Raw genomic sequence first — 24,701 nt, 5'->3', positions numbered from 1 at the left:
TGATATTTCAAAAGTCAAGTCTCTGTATGAAATCGCATTGATCGTACAATCGTAGCAGATTTCAATTTCTGCGTCCTAATTTGTATGTACACAGTCCACTGTGAAATAAGTTCATAGTTAATTTGATGGAACCAACAGTCAACTATTTGGAACCAGCAAAAAACAAGTTCTGTGGCACTGCTGATTTAATATTAAGAGGAATTGAAGCTAAAGTGTAGAATACGGGTATTTCTTACTCTGAATATTGGAATAGGGATTTATACTGGATTAGTCATTGAAGCATATCTATATTTACGCCATGGCAATTTTTTCATAAGCATCGGTGGTTCAGTGGTAGAATGCTCGCCTGCCACGCGGGCGGCCCGGGTTCGATTCCCGGCCGATGCAACAACTTTTTTTTTTCATTTTTGAAAATCTTACCTTAAATGTCGATTTTTAAAACGTATGTTTCCTATATGCATCAATATAAATTTGACACAACTTTTGAAGGGATTTCTGTGGCAAATTTGTATTCACATAAAAAAAAAACGTCTCTATGCTGACCCCGACGTGATTTGAACACGCAACCTTCCGATCTGGAGTCGGACGCGCTACCGTTGCGCCACGGAGTCGATATGAAAATGGTCGCCAGATGGCCAACAACCACTAGGTCATAACAATTCAACACCTTTTGTAACTTAGATTTATTCTAGTATTGTAAAAGTAATTTGAAAATCGTAACACTCTCTACCCTTGACATATTTTAATTTTAATAAAAATAATTGCCATTTATGATATACAACTAATATAATATCCTATTATTAATAATTTCGCAAATACAGCACAACAGCGCCATCTGACGTTGAAAACCCATAAATTGCTATCGATAGCCGCGCGAGCACATGTATCGAATCGCTGCCCTGCAGCCCTACGTTTTCTCAATCGCAGCCAACTTCACTTCAACGCGTCGGTGTATAAGATTCGGGCCATTTATTTATTCGCAACGAATGCGAATGCAAAAGCGAATATTGTGGTTAAATTGTGCGCGCACGGTGCTAGTAAACGTTGTGACTTGACTTTGGTGACAATTTCAGAGCGAGTGCGATTTGCCAGAGAGCGCGGTTTGGCATTTAATCCCCCATATTCTTTTTTTCGCATCGCCAGCTTTTCAGCGGTGCGTTGGTGTGAGTGAGCGTGTGTTTCTGCCGCCAATCCAAAGTTGAAGCGGAAAAATGGATGTGGCGAAGCTGGAGAAGATGAAGGTGGTGGACCTTCGAAACGAGCTTCAGTCGCGTGGCCTGGACACCAAGGGAGTCAAGGCAGTGCTCGTGGAGCGCCTGAGGGCATATGTGGAAGGAGGAGCCGGCGACGGAGGTGAGTTTGTGTGTATGCGTCATTTGTGCGCCCGTTTTGTATCTGTGTGTATGGCTTGCCGCGTCCGAATTATGTGTGTGTGCGAGTGTGGCTCAGCGTGAATTAGATGTAAGTTTACCTTATATAATGCCTAGTAATCACCCTTCACTTCCCCGCCGCCAGATAATGCGCCGGTCACACCGAGCCGCCGTCAGCGCCGCACGCGCTCCATGTCCCGCTCTCCATCGCCGGTACAAGCTGCTCCGGTGGCCGCGGAACCCGTGCTCGATACCCTGGAAGAGGAAGAGCAGCCAGAGGAGAAGCCAGCACCTGAGCACGAACAGGAACCTGAGCCAGAACCAGAGCCAGAACCGGAACCAGAAGCAAGTGAGCCGGAGGAAGCTGAACCAGTAGCGGAGGCAGAGGACACATCCACAGACCAGGCGGCAAATCAGGAGTCAGAGCCACAGGTCGACGAGTCAGATGAGAAATCAGAAGCAGGCGACAAGGAGGATGTGGTCGAACAGGAAGCCCCAGCCGCCGCTCCACGAGATGAAATGGTCGATGAACCCATGGAGGAAGACCAAGGTGTTGCTACAGAGGAGCAGGAACAGGAGCAGACACAAGCCAACGAGGCAAATGAGGAGAAAGAAGCCGAAACCACAGTGGCTAAGCCTCAGTCCAATGGTGACAGCCAGAAAATGGACGTCGACGAAGAGGAGTCGGCCGCCCCCAAAGCGGAGGGAGATGCCGAGGCCGCTGCCAAGTCAGGGGATCAGCCACAGGAGCGTCGCAAGCGTTCGCACAGTCGTTCGCGATCCCGCTCGCGCAGTGGCTCTCGTTCCCCCAAGCATCGCAGCAGTGTAGGCGACAGGCGGGACTCAAAGGCAGCCGCCGAGGAGCGCACAGTTCCCGAGGACGAACCCACTATCGAGGAGAACAAAGTGGGATTGAGCTGGCGTAAGTAGTTTGTGATCAAAAATAAGATTAGGTACATCTTTATTAGCATTGCGTAGAATTCATATCTGTGTAAAAACAGAAAATTTTGAGAAAAAATTAAAAAAAAAAAATCATACAATGGTTTAAATAAAATCTTACAAATTTTCTGGTTATCGCTACGGATTGGTTCATCATATCACAGCAGAGCTCTATTTCTCTGCACGAGTATTAATCATGGAGTTTTTTGATCTGTTACTCGATGGTGCCTTGACCTTTAAATCAAAGCTCTGAGTTCAAACCTCATTCCAAAGTTTTTGTTTTGATTTTATTTAGTTTTTTACTTAATTTAAGAATCTAAATTTAATTAGGTTCCACATAAATTTAGTTTTTAAAATAAGTCTAAAAAGTGCAGTGCAACTAAAATTTCGATGTCTTTCTCTTTCAGTGGATTCTGACTTGCATTTACGCATTGATCCGACCACGTTTGCCTCTGCTAAACCTCTTTCTTCGGAGATCTACTCGCTGATTTGGTCCGGAGCTCGCGCTAATTACGGAGTGCGCGAAGGCAAAGTGTGCTTTGAAGTGCGCCTGGCTGAGGAGTCGGTCCCTGAGAACTCGCACTACTTCAAGGATGAGCCGCATGTACGGGGCTTTCGGGTGGGCTTCTCTGTGGCCCAGAGCACTCTTTTGCTGGGCGAGGACAAACATTCATTTGGCTACTGCGAGACCGGGCGAAAGGCCAATCAGGGCGAGTTTTCCGACTACGGCAAACCTTATAAGCTGGATGACGTTATCGGCTGTTATATGGATCTGGAGAGTGAGCCTTGCACCATTAATTACACTCTCAACGGAGAGGATCTCGGTGTAGCGTTCGAGTTTGAGAAGAGTATTCTGGGCGAGGATGGAGCCCTATTTCCGCACATTGTAACCAAGGGCTACGAATATTCGGTGAATTTCTCAGACACCGAGCAGCTGTTGGTCAATGCCGAGAGGCCAACGCGCAAGCGCCGCAAGCCGCGCAAAGACGAAGATAAGGACAAGGACGACGACAAGGATGATAACGACGGCGAAAAGTGGAAGGTATTGGACGAAGCCACGGCTGACGACGATGAGGTGGAGAAAAAGGAAGAAGACGGCAAGGCGTCTTCGGATAAAGACGAAGAGGAAGGCGAAAAACCAGAAAATGCCAAAGAGGATGAGTCGGCCGTGACAGCTGAGACAAAAGCCGAGGCTGAAGTGCAGGATTCTTCTGAAACTTCTAAGCCGGAGCCAGAAGCTACCGAGTCTTCGGAAACTGGTAAGTGTAAATATTATGCAAAACACCTAACTGAAATCGTTAATTATTGCGTATTGTGTCTTTTCAGCTGAGACCTCTACTGAAACCTCTGAAGAGAAGGCAGCTGTGGCCAATGGTGATGCATCTGCAGAAAAAGCCAACGATGAAAAGCAACCTGAGGAGAAGAAGCCCTCTGACGCCAATGACGAAGAGGATGAGGACGGCCCGTCGCCCAACAAGCGCCCCAAGACCGACGAAGATTCAGAAAAAGCTGAATCTGAGAAGGAGAAGGAAAAGTCGCAGACGACCGAGGATGAATATGAGGATGTCGTGCCCGAGCCAAGGGAAACGGCTGCCCTGTTAGAAGGCTATGTACTGATTGGTCTGGTGCCTGTCGAACAGCTTGTTCCCGGTCCACAACGCGCAGGTTCTCGCAAGGAGTGCGAAGTCATTCTGCTGGTCGGTTTACCCGGATCTGGAAAAACCCATTGGGCCCTTAAGCATGTGGCCGAGAACGCCGACAAACGTTACGAGTTCATTGGACCCGATTCATTCATTTCTAAGATGACGGTGCGTAGATTTTTTAATAATTCCTATATGCTAAAGACTATGAAGTATTAAATACTCACTCCACCTTTTGCAGATCGATGGAGCCTCCCGCAAGACCGTGCACAAAGGCCGTTGGGACAAGGTATACGAGATATGCTTGAACAGCCTGGCGGCTCTGGAAGATATTGCCATGAAGCGGCGTCGCAATTTCATACTAGATCAGGTAAAACATAAACAGCTGTTTCACACACACCCGAAACAAAACACCAGCCCACAAACAAAAGATAACACTATGAACGAACGATAACCAAACACCAAACGAAACAAGCGAGAATTATACGTTGATGATGACTTTGGCGCCCGGCCATCCCACTGGGGCTCTGATCCTCTTGGGACGAGGTGGCCCACCAACAGGGTGCAACTAAGTTGCTCTACTTTTTTTTGTTCTGTACATTTGAGTATGAATTTAATTGCTCATTGCTCTAACCATAGAGATCCCAAGTGCCCCCAGAGGGGTGCCAACACGGCAGGCAGGTATGTCCTAACTGTAAGTCGATCCGATATTTAAGTGCTTAAGTTTGAGGCAGTAAGTATCTGTGGCATACCCGTAAGCTTAAGTTTTAGGTGCAGGTGCAACAGTTGACGGGGCAGTTAAGAGGGCATTGTAAGAAAAGGGGATGGAAGTGGATATGGAAATGGCATTGGAGAAAGATGAGTGAGTGAAATGGAATGGAATGGAGTGAAGTGAAGGAGGAGCGAGCGGCATGGAAGCCACTGTAAGTAGACAAACACAAATCCGATCGACGAGTCGTTCGCCTACAATCTAATCACATATACGTATTAGTACCTACTATCTCTACTCTCTATCTCTCTCTCTAAATGCCAACTATCTCATATATATGTATGTGTATCTACAGAGAGCTATGCGATGCTTCATCCTACAGCCAGCAGCACAGCCAACCACGACTACTTTTACCCCATTGTAAATTCTATTATCCTTATGCAAAGTATTAAGTCAACTGTTGTTAGATGTGGCCGGTTTAAGCCGAGGCCCCTAGGTATTATGTTGGCGCGCGCGCCCCTTCCCTAAGACCCCTCCCCTGCGGAGTGCGGGCACGAAGTCGGTGACCCGCCGTACAACAGGTATGTGTTAGCTTGTAAGCGCGGAACCCGAGCTCCATGCGAGCCGGGTCTCGACAGGAACGAGTACGTCTTCCGGGGTCTGCACCTGTCGCCTGGCAACCGAGCCGAATCATCAACGTGTTTCTCAAATGGCTTGCTATCCGTTCGACGACTACCCCAACAACCAAACCAATCCATCCAAACTACAACTGGCAGACAATATCTGAACCCAATTCAACAAAACACCAACCAACCGATCAACTGTATTCTTGTAGACCAATGTATATGCCTCGGCCCAGCGACGTAAAATGAAGGGTTTTAACGACTTCAAGCGCATTGCGGTTGTTTGCATACCCAGCGAAGATGAATTGAAACGTCGCATCGCCGAAAAAGAGGAAAAGGGAAATGCTTTTACAGTTAAAGAATCAACAATTAATAACTTACGAGGTAAATATTGTTCACCACACCAAAGCAACGATTTGAAAAATATCCAGAATAATGTACGATCGTATAACTTATGTTCTACCTATGTAAATAAGGAGACAGTCTTGTAAAAAAGAAAAGCAATATAAAAAGTTATGTAAAGTATTTAGTTTGTAAGCAGCTGCACTTTATGTATCTGTACGTAATTGTAACTGTAAGCCTTAAAAATTATCTCATAATTTAATGCTTATTATTTCCATTATTCATAAATATTTATTCTATAACGACCCACAAATACCCGTGGCAACTGGAGCGTATAAATGTTTAATTTCTTCGCCATCAAAAACTATTCCTAGAAGACTGCATTTCAATATGAATGCTTAAAATCCTTTCCTTAAATTGTTATTGAAAAATCGTTTTGTGAACAAATTTAATTCTGACTTTATACGCCCAGTTGCTGACAATTGACCCGTCCTGCCCCTTATTGTCCGTCTACAATAATGCCTAATATGTAAAGATAACGAACTAATTTGCTTGCTATGCAGCCGTACTAATGAAATACACGTAATCTTTTTCCAGCCAACTTCACACTTCCCTCGCTGGAGTTTGGCTGGTTTGATGACATAAACTACACGGAGCTAACCGGAGACGAGGCCAAGAGCGAGGTCAAGAAGTACAACGAGAAGGGAAAGAAGGCCATCGACGCGGAAAGGTCCCGCGACAAGAGGTCTCGGGGAGGGCGCGACAACTATCGTCGTGACGACCGGAACCGGAATCGTTACAACGATGACCGACGACGCGAATATGGTGGCCAGCGACACGAAAGTAGGTGGAGCGATTCGAGGCGGGGAGGCGGCGGCGGTGGCTACTCCAGCAACAGTGGAGGCGGAGGAGGCGGCAGCCGTGGTTATGACAATCGCCGCAGCTACAACAGCGGAAGCGGTGGCCAGCAAAATTGGGTGCAAAACAGTCGCAGGAGCGGCTACGACGATCGCGGCTATGGCGGCGGCGGTGGTGGAAGCGGTAGTCGTGGCTACGACAATCGCAACCGCGGATACGCCGGTGGCAGCGGCGGCGGCGGCGGTGGTGGTCAGCAAAACTGGATGCAGAACAACCGCAGAAGTGGGTATGACGATCGCGCCTACGGGAGCTCGCGAGACTACCGCGATCGAGACCGCGGCAACGACCGCAGTCGGATGGGAAGTAATGACCGCAACAGGGGCAGCAGCCAGAGCAGCTATCGCTCGGGAGGTGGTACTCATCAACAACGGGATTTTCGGCCTGGCCACCGCGACACCAAAGAAGATAGTCGCGGTGGCTATGAGCGGTCAGCTGGTCAAGCGCTGCCCAAGTACGGCAATAACACTGGTGCCGGCGGAGGCTACGATCAGTACAAGCAGCAGGCGGGTGGAACACCCGGCGGAGGCAAGGTAAGTGCATGGGCACCAGGACATTCCGTTGCTAACTAATCGAGATCTTTTCTCCAGGCCTCTCTTGGCGGCAAGTGGAGCACGTACACCCAACACCATCAGCAGCAACAGGCGCCGCAGCATCAGCAAACGGGCGTCTGGCAGACTCAGCAGCAGTCACAACAGTACCAACAGCCTCAGCAAGCGGCGGCGGGCCAACAACAATATTGGGCCTATAATCAAATGCAGGGTGGGTACAGCATTACACGGTTATTAAATTGCAGCAACTAACGAATTTGATGATTTGCGAACAGGTTACGGAAACCAACAGGCCTGGCAGAGTGCCGATCCGCAGCAGCAACAGCAGTGGATGTCCTGGTGGCAGGTAAGCGAGGGGCCTGGGACCAGGAGTTGGAATGCTGAATACTAGAGATCACATTTGCCTTTTCAGCAACAGCAACAGGGCTCTGGCGGAGCAGCGGCCGGTAATGCCAGTGGCGGAGCGAGCGTCAATGTCGGAGGCGCCGCAGGGAATAATGATGGCGGTGCCACCAACCATTATTGGTCTCAATATTCGTACTCCACACAATCCAATGCGGGCGCCGACAAGAAGTAGAATGCATTGTGCAACCCTGTTCCACCAGTCAAGACCCCTCTACATTGTCGCGGAAGGAGTAAAACCACAAATCTGAACTAAACTTTATAAAATAGTTTTAAAAGATTAACAAACAGTAAAACAAAATTAACTTAGTTTAGCCAGTTTGGGCTAGTCCGAACCAAACAACTACGAGGTCAATCCCTCAATCAAAATTCTTACCCAACCCACAGAAGAAATGTGTACCATGAAGACTAGCTATTTCATTATAAATTGAACCTGCATAATGTTTTGCTTTTCATTTTCCACAAAGCATTTTCTCTTTGACAGTGACAAAGCAATTACATGAAACTCGGTCTTTAATCTGGCACTACGTATCTAGGCAGTACAACTTGTTTTAACGTTTTATTATCATTATTGTTTTAATTTTACAATCAACGCAAACAATTGAAAGGAAAGCATTAGAGAAGAAACATTAACAAATAAATCTATACATTGAAAAAACTAACCAAGTGGAGTTTTTATTTGTGTGAAAGGTGACGAAAAAATATCTTCGGGTGAAATATAGTATACCCTGAGATAATCGAACCTCCAAATATTGTACATAGTTAAAAACAAAGAAACTATTGACCAAACCCCTCACCCCTCAGTGCATTCCCATTCATCAGAAATTTATCAAATAAACTTAGTTTGATTTTTAATCATGCATGATTTTTATACAATATGCACAATTTCGTGAAACCTTAATTTCCTTACTTTATGAAACAGAGAGAATAAGAGGAGAGTCGGTTCCCTAAGATTGTCGAATAAAAGCTTCGGGTCTGCGACTTTGCAGTTGATGATCTATTGATGATTTTGGGCGTTGATGAATTGCGGATCTGCAGGGTAGTATTAAAATATTGAAGATTTATGTCTGCTGCAAATAGTCATTTTTAAAAAATAATATTTTTCTCCATTATGAGACTTTAATAATATAATCTCTATCTTATTAGCTATTATTGCTCATAAACAATTTCCCAATATAAATATAGATGATATACTATTTTTATTTTCATAACTACATATAAAACAAGGAATAAGGTTTCCTTTGCGACATTGGCATAATGGAGGTAATATTTTCAAAAAATAAAAATTTTTTGAAAGCTTTGTGTGTGTGAGCTTAAAGCTCGCACCCGAAGAATTTCAAAAATATCCATTGGTATTTTTTAGTACATTTTATTAAACAGCTGCTTGGCGGATATCATAACACGCCTTATAATATTTCTTTAACGTCTTTTTTGGTGAGTGCTCATTCTGAATTAAAATAAAAGTCAAGAGAATAGCAAAATGGGGGATGGGCTAGAATTTTCCACCTGCTTGATAATGGTTTATGTCAGCCTATACACCCAGTTCAAAAGAATTCCGCGCCGTATGGTTGATAATTGCCATGGGCATGGCGATAAGAAAGCGTCGTCTGCATGACACATACCTCAAAGGAATCACGGTGGTTTCAATTGATTTTTCCGCAGGGAGGGCACAGAACTGAACTCCCAAAATGGTGGCCATCCAGTTGTTCAACGAGATCGGCAGTATTTTCCGAAACGTAAGTTGGCCTTCGTTTTGTCACCGCTTTTTCCTCAGCCGGTTAAACTTTGTGTTCTTCGCCACAGACCCCGACGTTTGCCCTCGTTTTGGAGACCCTTTTGGTCATAACCGTGATCTGGCTGCTGCTGCACAGGCGAGGAGGAGGTCGTCGCCGCCGGCTGACCAAGGAGGAGGAGGACCGTATAATCGCCGACTATGAACCAGAGCCCTTGGTGGCGGATACCGATCCCAATCATCCGCTGCTGCGTACCCGCATCGTCCAGTCGAAAGTGGGCAAGCACATCAGGGTCGATGGACACGACTGCCTGAACCTGGGCTCCCACAACTACCTGGGCTTCCTCGAGGACCAGGAGATTCTGGAGGAGGCCTGCAAGTCGCTGCGCAAGTATGGCGTAGGATCTTGCGGACCTCGGGGCTTTTACGGCACCATGGATGTGCACCTTGACCTGGAGGATCGAATTGCCAAGTTCATGGGCTTGGAGGAGGCCATTGTGTACTCCTACGGATTCTCAACGGTGGCTAGTGCCATCCCAGCGTATGCCAAGCGTGGCGACATTATCTTTGTGTAAGACTCTCAATCTATCCTGAATAGTGGCTTCTATTGACTCATTCTTTGCAGGGATGAGGCTGTTAACTTCGCCATTCAAAAAGGCCTGGATGCCTCGCGCAGCACAGTCGCTTTCTTTAAGCACAATGACGTCCAGGATCTAGAGCGTCTGCTGATTGAACAGGAGAAGCGCGACCAGAAGAATCCTAAAAAGGCGCTCAAGACTCGCCGCTTCCTCGTTGCCGAGGGCATCTATATGAACACCGGCGAGATTTGCCCACTACCACAGTTGGTGGCCCTGCGTCAGAAGTACAAGCTGCGACTGTTTATCGACGAGAGCATCTCCTTCGGTACCTTGGGCCAGGGTGGCCACGGAGTTACGGAGCACTTTAATGTCGATGTAGGTGGAAAACTGTTAGGGAAACCAGTCATTATCATGTGTATACTTTCAGCGCGATGAGGTCGATCTAATATCAGCCGGAATGGAGGGGTCCATGGCCACCATCGGCGGCTTCTGCGTGGGCTCGCACTTCATAGCCGAGCACCAGCGACTCTCTGGATTGGGCTACATATTCTCGGCCTCCCTGCCGCCTATGCTGACCCAGGCGGCCATTTCCGCCCTTGATCGCTTTGAACGGGAACCGAAGATCTTCGAGCAACTGCAGGCCAAGTCTAAGGCCCTACATCAGAAGTTTTCGCGCTTCAGCAAGCTGACCCTGCGAGGAAACGAACTGTCGCCTGTGAAGCACCTGTACTTGGCGCAGCCGGCCGACAACTTTGACAAGGAACTGAAGCTGCTCACAGAGCTGGCCGATAAGGTATTCTGTGCTCCCCTGTATGGAATCATGAAAACTATACTTCCTATACTTTCCACAGTGCATTGCTCGAGGAGTGGCCGTGGTGCAGGCTGCCTATCTGCAGAACAGAGAACGCCAACCGGTGCGTCCCAGTATTCGCATTGCCGTCAATCGTTTGCTGGAAGATGCGGACATAGCCACCGCTTTTGAGGTCATCGAGAGTGTTTCCAGCTCCGTCCTTTAAGCCTACCTTTTAGAAAGGAAGGTTTTCCGACAAGGGTCTTGTTAAGTTTTAAGGCCCCCTTTTCCTAATCGTTTTTTCACGACCAGTCCAGTATGAGTTATTTAAGCTAAATGATAGGCTTGCGCACGAACATAATGTTCTAAGTTGCATTGCACTGGAATAAAAACTTTTAATCTCGAAAAATTTGCAAAGATTACGAGTTTCAGATAAGAGAGCTGGTTAAATAAAACTTTTAAGGTTACTTGGTACACAACTGCTGCACAACGATCGTTTTCGAAATCACGCCCAATTATATTGTTCTGATTAAGGTAGTATAATGTGACTCAACACTTACGATTACTTTTATGACAGCTTTTATGAAATAACCAAATCATTGAGATCGAACCTAAATGGTTCAGGTTTGACAAAAACCCGATTATTGGTACATTCAGTGTAATATTATGGTTACGGGGTGCCCAAGCAAATCGCGAAGCGCTTAGTGGGAGTAATTTTCTTATGTGCATCTGCTTTCCTGATATTACATATTATATTTATTTTGTTGTTATGGGCTAATACATTTTTTTAAAAATTGAATTACATATTCATTATTATCTTTATCATATATCACTTTCAATAAACAGAGAATGGTAAACATTTTCGTATCTTATCTTCCAGCTTAAAGGCGCGGTAACATGCCGAATCAAACAATTCCGGCAACAATTTAAATTACATGCTGTCGCTGGGGAGCGCCCTAATCTGTAACTAACAATCATAACCCTTCGACTTTCAAACTCATGTATTCAGCCTCAGTCATCTGATGAACTTGACCAGGACGACCCCGAATCATGATGTTTTCCACATAACGCTCCGATGCCGGTTCAAATATGTCAGTCGGCAATCGGCAATCAGCAATCAGCGGCAATTGGGCGTATACGTACTGTGCACCATGTACCCAGGTGCTATCAGCTATCAGTGCGAATACGCAACGTTTGGCGACAAAAACATGCAATTACGGCGGTCCCTTTCGATGTTTACATTCGCGAATGGGGGGCGCAAAAGGCAAAGCTGCAAAACAGCTGATCCGCGCGAAAGCTCCGCTCGCCGCGGAGCTTTTGAGTGGGACTGCAGCTGATAAATGAGCACAGTCGTCGGTCAACAGGCAAACCAGCAGCGCCTTCGCCACCGCCACCGCCTCCGCCACTCTTTCTTCCGCTTGCCAACCGAGAATCTCTCGGACTCATTCTCCGCCGCCATGGTCGAGGTTAAGGACATCGAGAAGCTGTTCGAGACGGATGGCTACCTACGCTCCCACGAGCACGAGATCCGTCGCCGGTGAGTAGAGCTCCGTTTTCCAGCCGCCGATGGGTGGCTGCTGCTCCATCCACCTCCACATCCACATCATGTAACCCAAGGTTGGCGCCGGCTTTATGCGCTCCATGCTGATAAGCCGGTGCGGCGTAACTTTATAGGGCAACCGAACCGTAACCCGTAACCCATGCTGCGGCCGTATCAGCTTCTTGCCGCCCCGGTGACATGCAGTTGGAAAAACTGCGTTCGCAATGTCGAATGAAGGTCGCCGGTGTTTGCCGCCCCGCCCCGTGTGTGTTGGTTGGTCTGTGTGTGTTTGGTGAAACTATTCTATACAAATGTGTTCGCTGCGTGCTGCCGGCGTGTTTGGAGCATGGATCTTGGCCTTGGAGGCACTCTCCGGGTTCCCAAATTGTGCCAGCGTCTTTTCTATTTTTGCACCACTGCAAATCTACGCGATTCGGCGGCTCTTCCGCTTTTATGTATTTTGTTTTGGTTTCTGTTTTCGAGCGGAAAACATTGCGATTTTAAGATGGTTTTTTTTTAACGTTTTCGTTTCTTACCTTTAATTGATGTGGATTTATTCTAAGGGAAATACCATGTTCATCAGGCACCGTTAATAAGGTTTTTCTCCTTTAAAAGGTGTGCCGGGAACTTTATTTTTTTGGTAACCAACGAGGCTGTTTTTTGATTTAAATATAATTTTATTTATTATCAACATTTGCTAATTGTTTTATAATTTGTGAACAATAGTTTTGAACTTTTTCAATTAGTAATTGTTTATATAGTAATCGCTCTGAAAAACTGAAATTTTTCAGCTTAAATATTATTTAAATTTAATTAGTTAAATTATTTAATTAATTATATTGTTAGGTGAAAAAAAGGATGAGAGCTCCTACTGCATATGTAATTGGTTCGATATGTCTTCGAAACTTTGTTTTCACCGGCAGATGCAATACACTTGATTATACCATCGCACGAACAATACTTACATATCAGCATACCCTATGCTGAGCATACCCATACTAGCTCAATTCCTTTTACTTATAATCAAAAAAACATTTAATTAAAAGGTTGACCTCTTCAAATCAAGAAAAGTCTAAAAATAGCTTTCACACTACTATATGTAGTTCATTCCCATCCTGGTTCTTTCTAAACATTATCGTTATTTAACCCACAGACACGGCGTTCTCCAGGATTGGCTAAATAAAATAAACCAGGGCGAAGGTGGACTGGAGCAGTTCTCGCAGGGCTACAAATACTACGGCCTCCATTTCCAGCCCGACAATTCGGTGATTGCCCGAGAGTGGGCACCTGGAGCCAGAGATGTATACCTTACGGGTGATTTCAGTAAGTCGTCCTCTATCCAGGCTCAATAGCACCAGTTTAACCGATTGCCTTTACCCCACAGACAACTGGCACTGGGAGTCGCATCCGTTCAAAAAGCTCGACTTTGGCAAGTGGGAGCTGCACCTGCCCCCCAACGAGGATGGGAGTCCGGCCATAAAGCACATGAGCGAAATCAAGGTTATCATTCGCAATCATTCCGGACAATTGCTGGACCGCCTGTCTCCATGGGCCAAGTACGTGGTGCAGCCGCCCAAGTCGGCCAACCAGGGGGTCAACTACAAGCAGTACGTTTGGGAGCCGCCGTCCTACGAGCGCTACCAGCGCCAGCACCAAGGTCCGGCCAGGCCAAAGTCCCTGAGGATCTACGAGTGCCACGTGGGCATCGCCTCCCAGGAGCCGCGGGTCGGCAGCTATGACGAGTTCGCCGACCGAATCGTGCCGCGCATCAAGCGCCAGGGCTACAACTGTATCCAAGTGATGGCCATCATGGAGCACGCATACTACGCCAGCTTCGGCTACCAGGTGACCAGCTTCTATGCGGCTTCGAGTCGTTTCGGTAACCCGGAGCAACTGAAGCGCATGATCGACGTGGCTCACTCGCATGGGCTCTTTGTTCTCCTCGATGTGGTCCATTCGCACGCCTCCAAGAACGTCCAGGACGGCCTCAACCAGTTTGATGGAACCAACAGTTGCTTCTTCCATGATGGAGCCCGTGGGGAGCACGCGCTGTGGGACAGCCGTCTCTTCAACTACGTGGAGTACGAGGTGCTGCGGTTCCTGCTGTCCAACCTGCGTTGGTGGCACGATGAGTACAACTTCGACGGATATCGCTTCGACGGAGTCACCTCCATGCTCTACCACTCCCGGGGCATCGGTGAGGGCTTCAGTGGCGACTACAACGAGTACTTTGGCCTGAACGTTGACACGGATGCCCTCAACTATCTGGGGCTGGCAAATCACCTGCTGCACACCCTAGATCCGAGGATTATTACTATTGCAGAGGTAACTAGTGTGCTTGTATCGTGAAGTAAATCCCATGACATGAACTTTCACAAAAGTTTTCATAATCTCTTAATACATACAGAAGGACTGTTTTTCTGTAAATATTATTAATGTTTAAGATCTGATTGGCCTGCAGAACACCCTTATACAACTGAAACCCTTTTTTATTCGCCTTAGGATGTATCCGGAATGCCAACCTTGTGTCGCCCCGTTTCGGAGGGAGGCATCGGATTCGACTACCGCCTGGGTATGGCTATTCCAGACAAGTGGATCGAGCTCCTCAAGGAGCAGAGTGACGACGAGTGGAACATGGGCAACTTGGTGCATACGCTGACCAACCGCCGCTGGATGGAGAACACTGTTGCGTACGCAGAGTCCCACGATCAGGCGCTGGTGGGCGACAAGACGGTAGCCTTCTGGCTGATGGACAAAGAGATGTATACGCACATGTCGACGTTGTCGGACTCCTCGGTTATTATTGACCGCGGACTGGCGCTGCACAAGATGATCCGCCTGATCACTCACGCTCTAGGAGGAGAGGCGTACCTTAACTTCATGGGCAACGAATTCGGTCATCCTGAGTGGCTGGACTTCCCACGCGTTGGTAACAACGACTCGTACCACTATGCTCGCCGGCAGTGGAATCTGGTGGACGACGACATGCTGAAGTACAAGTACCTCAACGAGTTCGATCGGGCCATGAATGAGGCAGAGGAGCGCTTCGGGTGGCTGCATTCCGGACCCGCCTGGGTCAGCTGGAAACATGAGGGCGACAAAATCATCGCCTTCGAGCGTGCCGGCCTGGTCTTCGTCTTCAACTTCCACCCCCAGCGGAGCTTCACTGGTTACCGCGTGGGCACTAACTGGGCGGGCACCTACCAGGCGGTGCTCTCCTCAGACGATCCGCTCTTCGGCGGACACAACCGCATCGATGCCAACTGCAAGCACCCCTCCAACCCGGAAGGTTACGCCGGCCGATCAAACTTTATTGAGGTCTACACGCCCTCTCGCACGGTCGTGGTCTATGCCCGCGTCAGTGACTAAATAATAGTCGAGATTGACTTCGGACCGGGTATATAAAAGAATGTTAATGCCTAAACGAATTTCATATAGTCATAGTGTTTGTTAATGTTACGAATCGGGAAGCCATCATTGAAATATATATGCTCATTGAGGTATAGTTTTCTAAAATCAGTTGTTTTTATTATGGTCTTTCGTAATATAGGACTACAAATAATTTATTTCTTCAAAATAAGCTGCATTATAATTGATAAACTGGACAGTTTGAAAGGTTGTTGTACTCCTTGAAAGAAGTTAAGGTTGCTAGAATGGCCGATATAGCAATGTCCATGACAGACAAGTAGTTTTTTGGAAACTGTAAGAGCTGGAGAGTTAAAGTTTAGCACGCTGATTTTAGTAGAGCCAATGTCACTCAAGTTTTCATTTAACGCCTATGAATATCCCCTACACGGTAAATTAACCAGTGTACAATTTAAGGTAGTTGTCAATAAATCTACATGCCGAGTATTAGACTATTATTTAACAAGTGATGATTATTTAAGTAGATATCTTTGCTCGTGTGTGCCTCGCCAATAGAAATGAACTGTCGCCTTACGCATATGGTCCGTACTCTTACAATCCAACAACTTTTTTCGGTCACATTTTCCACTTGCTTGAACATTTTTTTAGGTATACTATTGTAAGTAAGTAAAAACGAGTATCGGGATTTGAATAAATAAATGTTATTTTGTAGTTCAAATTTTTAAAAGTTTGTTGAAAAACTCCATATTTAAGAAATAACACTCTCAATAACACAGTTAAAAATTTACCCAGAATTTGAATTTCAGTTCTGAATGCCCTCATCGAACCTTTAACCGACTTTTTAAGGTTCCTCTCGCTTAGCTCTTAAATGCTAGTCAGTTAGATACACTATTAATATTGAACAAATCAATTTCGAATAAATGCTTTTAAATCAGATTTCGATTAATTTGTAAAAAGCGAAACGAATTAAATACTCATTAGACTGTAGCAACCAAACTAGAAATATATACATACTATGACAGCAGTTCCATACATTTGAGAAACATGCATGCTATTGTTTTAGCCGTGTTGGTTAGTTACCTATCCTGGAGGGTCGTGAGTAGCCATAGGTATGCTGTTCTTATGTTTTCGAAAACTTATTTACTATTTGCCAGATATGCGATCCCTCCGTTGTGTACAAAATGAAAAATATCGAGTGCCTGACTGTGAACGGTTTCTCGGCAAACGCTTCGTGCCGTTTAAAGGCCGTTAACTGGAACAAAGCTGTGGCCCAAATGGACGTGGATCTCGTAAAGCCCTTGTATAACATATCAGTGAGCACACCTGAAAAGATAGCTTCCTTATAAAGTTATGTCTTACCAAACCTTCTTTCTTTTAGGTTCAATTTGAGGTCCTCAAAAGAGACTACAGTAATAAATTCCAACCGTTTCTTATAAATGTGGTCTTAAATGTTTGCGATTTATTCTCAAAGCGAAGTTTTATGCCATACGGTTTAATGATTCTTAAAGTTGCCAAGCAATTTTCAAATTTTAATCATAGCTGTCCCTTTTCCGGTCATTTACTCGCACGAGACGCTTATCTTCCCGACTCGTCTTTCCCAAACTTTTTCCCATTGGGCCTCTACAAAATGAACGTCACAATAATGGAAAACTACGTAAGGCAGCCAAACTCACACGTCGGAGGTATTGTGTGGTATGTCCAGGCAATGCAGCCAATCCAGACCAAGAGGAATCCGAAGTTACGCGCATCCCGATATTAAATACTTGTCAATATTTAATATTTATTTATTTGTCAATGTACATTGGGCAAAAAGAGTTTAAGTACATTTCATATTTCAACGTTTTTTACTTGAAGTGTATAATAAAAATTCAGTCAACATAACACTTAAAGCAGCGGTCGGCAGAGTCCCATTAATCGGGCATAGGGAATAGCTCTGCTCAGTCTCTGCCGGCTCACGTACAACGTAGAACAGCAGTAGTTAAGCACACATCTCAATTTTCCTATCTATCCTAGTCTTACCGTAAGTGCTTTTGGATGAAACTTAATAAAATATATGACTGTGGTCGGCAGTACGCGTAGAGACAGTGCGCTAGACTACAATTTTAGTTTTAGGTAATGGCTTAGGCCTAGTATTCAACCTAACAAAAAGTCGTCCAAAAACCAAAAACTTCATATAAAAAAAACGTCACAACATTTTTGTGACGTTTTTTCATATACAATTTTTGGTTTTGGACGACTTTTTGTTAGGTTGAATACTAGCCCTTACCTAGAAATAACAATATGTTGACTATTGCCCTACTTTTAAAATTACTTTAAAACAAGTCCCTATATCCTAAAGCCCCAGTGCTAGAGAATGCATATTTTTAAGGTCATAAGTGACCTCATAAAAATAAAGGTCGTGAGTAAAAATCAAAAATTTTGAATCAATTATATTAAATGTGGGGGGATCTATACCATATATTCCCCTGTGAATCCGCGCATGGGTTCGGGAGAAAGAGACGTAAAAGTGTAAAAGTTATATGTATCTAAGAATGTTGGATATATTAGGGCCATTGAAGATAATATTATTAGGGCCATTGAAGATAATTGCCAAGTAGTATTCTTTGGCTTGCATGACACCTCATTTTTTTAAGTCGGGTCTTTCGTTGACAAGATTTTTTTAACAAGATTTTGGTGGACCTTTTAAATGAAATTAAATTTGTGTCCCTGGCATATTCGCTTAGCAAACATGCGCTGCGTACGAAGATAAGGAATCTTAATCTAAAATTTGAACCTTCTAGCTCTTACAGTTTCCGAGATCAGACAGACGGACGGACAGACGGACATAGATCGACTCGGACTAGATTACTCTTGATCCTGATCAAGAATAATTATACTTTATAAGGTCGGAAACGCTTCCTTCTACCAGTTACATACTTTCCCCGAATACAATAATAAATTTTCGTTTTTAATTTTATTTTTTTACAAAAGAAAATGAACGAGCTCTGTTGGTTTCGAATCACACAAAGCCGACAAAAAGCAAAGTGAAGGCTACTAAAAATTTGGATATCAAAGCTGACTTACTTCCTTTCCTGGCTGGATCTTACTCCTCTTCCGGCGGATCTGCCGCAGGCGGTGTTTCTCGTTTTTCAGCTGCCGGCGCCGAGTCCTTTTTGGTCTTCTCCTCTTCTGTGGAGGTGTCCCCGGACTTCAAATTGCTCCTCAACTTGGGCAGAAGAGGTCCCACCGAGGAACATGTCTTGCTTTCAATACTTTGAACCACGGAACAGGCGAAATCCATACGATCGCCTTCGACCAAGGGAGTTTCCCCCTCGACGGCCGTCAGCTGATCGGCCACAGGACCGCCCAGGCCACAAGGTCAGAGGTCGGGTCACGGGATTGGAGCAAGACCCTACCCGCGTAAGTGAACAGGTAACCACCAAAAGCCGGGCGCAGCCATTGCCGGGTACACCGTTTCCATGGCTCCGGAGGAGTAACAACCGCAGCAAGATCATCTGGACCAGGCTGACAATTAGTTCGGGGGCTCCTCACTCTAGCTAGTCGGCCAGCGCCGAGATGGTGGCATACGTCGAATGGGCCAGGTTCCGAATGCTCTGCGACAATCCACCCAACAGGCCGCGGAGATCATCCGAACTGACCACCGTCTGCTGATCGGCATGGTGCTCCGGCGTAGGATCGTTTATGATCAGGACTATTTTACGGACGGGCTGAATCATGCCAGACACATCGATCACGGGCTCCGGCTCCTTGTGATCAACGAGGAAGGACTCATGTAGGATAATCACCAGGTGGCGGATAACAGGCACTATGCAATAGAGAGCCTCGATTGCCATAGGCGCCAGCACATGGTGCACCACGTGATCCACAGACGGCATAATGCCAGTTCGTAAATAAAAAATTTGGATTTTGGAAAACTGTTTATTTTCAAACAGTTTATAATATGAATTGATGAAATAAAAATCTTACGACTTGGTTTTGAAAACCTAAAATTAGTCTTTTCCGATTTCTTCCCATCATTTTAAGTTTTACATTTTTTTAGTTTTACATTTTTAGTTACAATTAAATAATGCTTTTTCTTCTTGACTTCTTTTCTGACTCTTTACAGTGGTTTATTATTAATAGCTGTAATAGCACTGACTACGCCAGCCCCCAGGAGTGTATCCTTATAAATGTCATAGTCACAACAATCGATAACTGGATTCCGAAAAGCTGGATTTAATATAATTCCTTATCAACAAAGATTCACTTATAATTATCAGTAATCACACTAGATGTAACAAATGCGAAATCCACAGCACAGCGACATTCCCCAGGGATCGCCACTCTCAGTAATTCTGTTCCTGATCTTAACTTACATTTGGAGAAAAAACCGTTCTCAACGATCTTGATTTCAGTATTTTCGATCTCAAAAGTGAGCCAGGATCGATTCATACTCGAGTTCTCAAAACCGAGATCGAAGTCTTTTTGTTTTGCGAATGGCTTTTGAGAATATGTGTTCTCGATATTGAGGTGTAGTCTTTTCGGTTTCAACATCGAATCGATCTCGATTAAGAGATAAATCGTTCTCGGTTGCAACATCAAATCGAGCATAAACCCTTCTCGCTGTCAGAATCCATTCTCAAAAAATTATACATTTATTCAAATGATATATGTAAAATATGAAAGCTTTAAAATCATTGTTAAGTTGATATTCATGTAGGGGTGGTGTTTTAAATTCGGATAACTTATAAATGTAGTTCCTTAATGGATTCTTACAATGTATGATCTTAGATTAGAATAGTATTCTTCTTCTACTTCTGTTAAATTCATTTCGGAAATTAAAAATTGGTCAATTTTAAATAGCATAAGACAGTTCTTATTCCAATCCAAATAATAGTTAAGTATATATGTAAGTAGACCTTACATTCTAATTGGTTATAAAATTTAAAGTTGTTTGCCTTTATTACTATTGCAAGACTATTATTTTAAATACTTTTCTCTTTTGATGTAAGTCTTAGAATTACCTCAATAGATTTGGGGTGGTCCCTTAAAATAGCTGCGAAAAAGAATCCCGCGGGTGTTTAATTTAAATGCCATGATAGCCGATACTCGAACAAGAAAACAAAGCTTTTATCGGTATCGAAATATCCACGGATTTATTTTATGACACTATTTACGGTCAAATATGTTTTTTCATACAATGTTGTATACCTTTGATAGTTATTTAGCATTAAATTGATCCCAATTAGTTGATCCTAAGTGTAGTGTCATTTTCACCCACACTTATTAAATTTTTTTTGGGTGTAGTATACCTGCAATTGAAAAAGGACTTTGGAAGGACTTTTCATACCGATTGTTTTAAAACTGAAAGGGTAGTTCACGTAGTTCACAGCGTCGAAAAAAAGAAAGTCGTAAAATTTACCAATGATGGGATGGTGGGCAACACAGGTATTCTTTTGGGCTTATTTAATTCCCACTCCTCATAAAAATTTTTGCCAGGCCATTTTGATTGACCTGTCCGGTTTCTGCTGAATCTTACTGGGGGTCTGCAAGATCCATCCTACACCAACACGCGCTGCAGCTCAAAATAAATTTAGGATGGCTTGAAAAATATAGTTTTTTTATACTTGTTAAACTTATGTCACGCCCTTGACCGTGACTTTGACACTGTGCATCCGAATTCCGTTGTTCAATTTTCCGCGTCAACGGCGGATAACATTCGGATGACCATTCAAAAGTGACCCACTTTTTTCCTTACTTAAGCTTGTGTCTGTCCAGATATCGCGTATGATATCGCTGCACCCCTGCGCCCAAAGTCGATATCGCCTTCGATCCACTACACAGTGTATTTAATAGTATTGAACAAATCGATGTCAAATAAACGCCTTGATTACATTTCGTGTAATTTTTAAAAATCAAAACCAATTAAAAGCACATTATACTGTAGCGATAAAAGTTAAATGATATATGACAGAAGTTCCACACATTTGAGAAACATGCACTATACTGTTCTAGCCGTGTTGGTCAGTTACCTGTCATGGAGGGTCGTGAGTAGCCATAAATATGCTATTCTTATGTTTTCGAAAACGTATTTCCTATTTGCCAGATATGCGATCCCTCCGTTGTGTACAAATTGAAAAATATCGAGTGCCTGACTGTGAACGGTTTCTCGGCGAACGCTTCGTGCCGTTTAAAGGCCGTTAACTGGAACAAAGCGGTGGCCCAAATGGACGTTGATCTCGTAAAGCCGTTGTATAACATATCAGTGAGTACAATTTAAAAGCTATCCCTATAATGATTTTTATAAACCAACCTGATGTTCTTCAGGTTCAACTTCAGGTCTTTAAGAAAGACTACAGTAATAAGTTCCAGCCGTTTCTTATAAATGTGGTCTTAAATGTTTGCGATTTACTATCAAAACGAAGTTTTATGCCATACGGGTTAATTATTCTTAAAGTTGCTAAGCAATTTTCGAATTTTAATCACAGCTGTCCTTATGCTGGACATTTAATCGCACGCGACGCATATCTTCCCGAATCATTTTCTCCGATCGTTCTACCATTGGCCCTCTATAAAATGAACGTCACAATAATGGAAAACTACACAAGGCCGCCAAACGCACACGTCGGGGGTATTGTGTGGTATGTCCAGGCCATGCAGCCAATCCAGACAAAGAGAAATCCGAAATTACGAGCATCCCGATATTGAACACTTGTCTATAATGTTGTTGTGATTGATGTCATTTGTTAATTTACATGGGCAAAACGAGTTTAAGTACATTTTATATTTCCACGTTTTATACTGGAAATGTGTATTAATAATTCAACATAACAAATAAAGCAGCGTTCGGCAGGGTCACACAAACAAAATGTCATTGTATTCCGTTCCGACCGCTGATATAAAGGAAACAAGATGGAACGATAAAATCGAATCCTCTGCATGCCTTATCCTAACTTTCAAGCTTTTATAGTTTCTGAGATCTCAGCGTTTATACGGACAGAGCAATGGACATTGCTAGACCTACTCGGCCACTAACACTGTTCAAGATCACTGTGGTCGGCAGGACAGGAAGTGACGATGCGCACCGGGATATTGTTTAAGACATCTACTATATATACACGAACGAATTTAACAAAATTTGATTTCACAACTTTTGAATGACATTCCTCACGACATTTCAGTTATTTTAGAGGTTTTTTTTTGTTTGATATCGAAAAAGAACTAAAGCTGCATTCAACTCCCAAGTTCTTCCCCTTATATACTAAAATAGTTTACACTTAGTTTTTGGTTCCGCATCTTAGTTCTTCCAACTTAAAACACTTGTGAATATGTTTCTATTATACCATTTTTATTAGTCTGATTTGAGGATCCAAAGAAGGTGAGTTAAAAAAAGTTATATGTTCTGTCGTGGCTGGATTGGTTGGGACTCCGATTCTTAATTTTTTCGGCATCCAGTTCCCGTTGCGCCTACGCTTGGCGGTAGCACAACTCTTCCTAGCGGCAGAGCGTCGTCTGCGGGCTCGAGCCTTCCGCTTGCCGGCGGATGACTTCTTGGAGGAGGACGAAGAGCTGGACTTGGTGGACGAGACGGTGTCGGACTTCGTGCTGGTGATGGTTTCGGAGGTGGAGCCCTCGGTGCTGGTGATGGCACCGGAGAAGGAGGACTGAGTGCTAATGACAGTACCGGGGTAGGCCTCGGTGCTGGTAGTGCTGCCGCTGTAGTTCACGGCACTAATCAGGACTACCGCCAAAAGCAGGCAGTGGATCTTCATCTTGTGTCCAATCCGATTGACAGCGACATCGGATTGAGAGTCTCCCTGCGTCTTTGGGGCTTAACAATGTTCGATCTCAAAACAAAATATGTACGTTAAAACAATTGAAGTTATATTCTTCTAGTCTTAGTTGCTTAAGGGTCATTTGGACAAATGCCGATTATTTCATATAAAAAACTACCAATTTTTTAGGCAAGCACGCGCCAACTTATTCATAATTTTCCGATCTCTCTCCTCTGATATAAAAAAACACCTCTTAGAGAGGTATAAAAAATAGTAACGAATAAGTTCTTTTTTCTTTAGTGGATTTATTAAGTTGAACGCAAAATCATATTTCTTCATAATCTTCTGTACGTTAGTGCTGCGATCGTCTCTATTTTTTTCTTGTTTGATCCACAAATATGCATTTCTCTCTGTGTACTAAAAATTTGATTAATTAGTTATGATTGCATCTGGAACTAATTTATGCGATGTTTGGTGACGTTCGGCCTCTTAACATATGTACTCTTTAATAATAATATTTCTTTGCCTGAATTTATTCTGGAATGTGGAGAGTAAAAACATAATATTCCGCTTCCGAAAAGAATTATTTTACCATTTTTGATGTAGCTCTGTGAATTTTTTGTTGTGTATAAGATGAAAAATATCTAGCGTTTTACCAATCCCATATACTCGGGAACGTTTCCAGCTTCATTAAAGCGATTAATTGTAATAATAATTTTTCATTAAGTTAAGAGTGCTAAAAGTTTATTTTCCTAACTTTCCACCTTGCAGGTTCACATCCAACTTTTTAAAAGAGATGGCTCAAAACAAGCTACAGCCGTTTTTGGTTGATTTTAAAAAGGAGCTTTATTTTTTTTAACTGGCAATCCCTTTGGAGTCATCTATTCGGTTTTACCTTACTATTTTTATACCCGGTACTCGTAGAGTAAAAGGGTATACTAGATTCGTCGGAAAGTATGTAACAGGCAGAAGGAAGCGTTTCCGACCCCATAAAGTATATATATTTTTGATCAGGATCATTAGCCGAGTCGATCTAGCCATGTCCGTTTGTCCGTATGAACGCTGAGATCTCGGAAACTATAGGAGCTACTATACTGGGATTAGGCATGCAGATTCTTAAGAATCCTTCGCAGCGCAAGTTTGTTTCAGCAGAGTGCCACGCCCACTCTAACGCCCACAAATCCTAGATACAAAATTTTAACTAAAATGTATCGATTGATCCAAAAATTTGCCACGCCCACTCTAACGCGCATAACGCTTAAATCTGTCGACCCCCGGTAGGTGGCGCATTTCAATCTCGCTTTGCATCTTGCATATCTCCATTTCCCTTTGGTCCCATTAGCTGAGTAACGGGTATCTGATAGTCGAGGCACTCGACTATAGCGTTCTTCCATGTTTTTTTTTGGGTTCTACAAGATATACCTGAACATAATGGAAAAATTTCGGTCCA

The 24,701-nt window shown here is 44.1% G+C and overlaps 6 protein-coding genes and 2 non-coding genes across 9 annotated transcripts; 6 read left to right on the top strand and 2 right to left on the bottom strand.

Moving 5' to 3' along the window:
- Positions 1-316: 316 nt before the first annotated feature.
- Positions 317-387, top strand: TRNAG-GCC (transfer RNA glycine (anticodon GCC)). Its single transcript has one exon. It is a non-coding gene; the product is annotated as a tRNA-Gly (tRNA).
- Positions 388-539: 152 nt separating this feature from the next.
- Positions 540-611, bottom strand: TRNAW-CCA (transfer RNA tryptophan (anticodon CCA)). Its single transcript has one exon. It is a non-coding gene; the product is annotated as a tRNA-Trp (tRNA).
- A 320-nt stretch (positions 612-931) lies between these two features.
- LOC108019836 (heterogeneous nuclear ribonucleoprotein U-like protein 2) lies at positions 932-8,153 on the top strand. 2 transcript variants are annotated; one of them, XM_017087864.4, is made up of 10 exons: positions 933-1,353; positions 1,516-2,292; positions 2,717-3,568; positions 3,636-4,117; positions 4,191-4,319; positions 5,494-5,665; positions 6,221-7,071; positions 7,129-7,300; positions 7,365-7,435; positions 7,502-8,153. In XM_017087864.4, the coding sequence occupies exons 1-10, from the start codon at positions 1,212-1,214 to the stop codon at positions 7,664-7,666; spliced, it is 3,813 nt and encodes a 1,270-aa protein (XP_016943353.3). In that variant the 5' UTR covers positions 933-1,211; the 3' UTR covers positions 7,667-8,153. The 2 variants fall into 2 exon arrangements, with proteins under 2 accessions (XP_016943354.3, XP_016943353.3); XM_017087865.4 differs by lacking the exons at positions 5,494-5,665; positions 7,129-7,300; positions 7,365-7,435; positions 7,502-8,153 and having other exon boundaries at positions 932-1,353; positions 6,221-6,475.
- A 691-nt stretch (positions 8,154-8,844) lies between these two features.
- Positions 8,845-11,008, top strand: Spt-I (serine palmitoyltransferase subunit I). Its single transcript, XM_017087901.4, has 6 exons — positions 8,845-8,925; positions 9,154-9,227; positions 9,295-9,794; positions 9,849-10,176; positions 10,229-10,594; positions 10,653-11,008. The coding sequence occupies exons 2-6, from the start codon at positions 9,180-9,182 to the stop codon at positions 10,815-10,817; spliced, it is 1,407 nt and encodes a 468-aa protein (XP_016943390.3). The 5' UTR covers positions 8,845-8,925; positions 9,154-9,179; the 3' UTR covers positions 10,818-11,008.
- An 838-nt stretch (positions 11,009-11,846) lies between these two features.
- AGBE (1,4-alpha-glucan-branching enzyme) lies at positions 11,847-15,647 on the top strand. Its single transcript, XM_017087900.4, has 4 exons — positions 11,847-12,128; positions 13,285-13,454; positions 13,516-14,456; positions 14,634-15,647. The coding sequence occupies exons 1-4, from the start codon at positions 11,932-11,934 to the stop codon at positions 15,498-15,500; spliced, it is 2,175 nt and encodes a 724-aa protein (XP_016943389.4). The 5' UTR covers positions 11,847-11,931; the 3' UTR covers positions 15,501-15,647.
- Positions 15,648-15,909: 262 nt separating this feature from the next.
- Positions 15,910-17,614, top strand: LOC139352464 (uncharacterized). The gene is made up of 3 exons (XM_070994600.1): positions 15,910-15,927; positions 16,607-16,810; positions 16,876-17,614. The coding sequence occupies exons 1-3, from the start codon at positions 15,910-15,912 to the stop codon at positions 17,254-17,256; spliced, it is 603 nt and encodes a 200-aa protein (XP_070850701.1). The 3' UTR covers positions 17,257-17,614.
- Positions 17,615-18,713: 1,099 nt separating this feature from the next.
- LOC136116644 (uncharacterized) lies at positions 18,714-19,457 on the bottom strand. The gene has a single exon (XM_070994855.1). It carries the CDS (start codon positions 19,370-19,372, stop codon positions 19,034-19,036), a length of 339 nt encoding a protein of 112 aa, XP_070850956.1. The 5' UTR covers positions 19,373-19,457; the 3' UTR covers positions 18,714-19,033.
- Positions 19,458-21,339: 1,882 nt separating this feature from the next.
- On the top strand, positions 21,340-22,314 carry LOC108019561 (uncharacterized). The gene is made up of 3 exons (XM_017087398.4): positions 21,340-21,523; positions 21,583-21,741; positions 21,804-22,314. The coding sequence occupies exons 1-3, from the start codon at positions 21,437-21,439 to the stop codon at positions 22,182-22,184; spliced, it is 627 nt and encodes a 208-aa protein (XP_016942887.3). The 5' UTR covers positions 21,340-21,436; the 3' UTR covers positions 22,185-22,314.
- The last annotated feature ends 2,387 nt before the right edge of the window (positions 22,315-24,701 follow it).

This window comes from Drosophila suzukii, chromosome 2R, assembly GCF_043229965.1.
Source record: "Drosophila suzukii chromosome 2R, CBGP_Dsuzu_IsoJpt1.0, whole genome shotgun sequence".
In the NCBI taxonomy this organism is placed as follows: Eukaryota; Metazoa; Arthropoda; class Insecta; order Diptera; family Drosophilidae; genus Drosophila; species Drosophila suzukii.
Note: the sequence above shows the minus strand (reverse complement) of the source record. Positions and strands in the feature narration are given on the sequence as shown.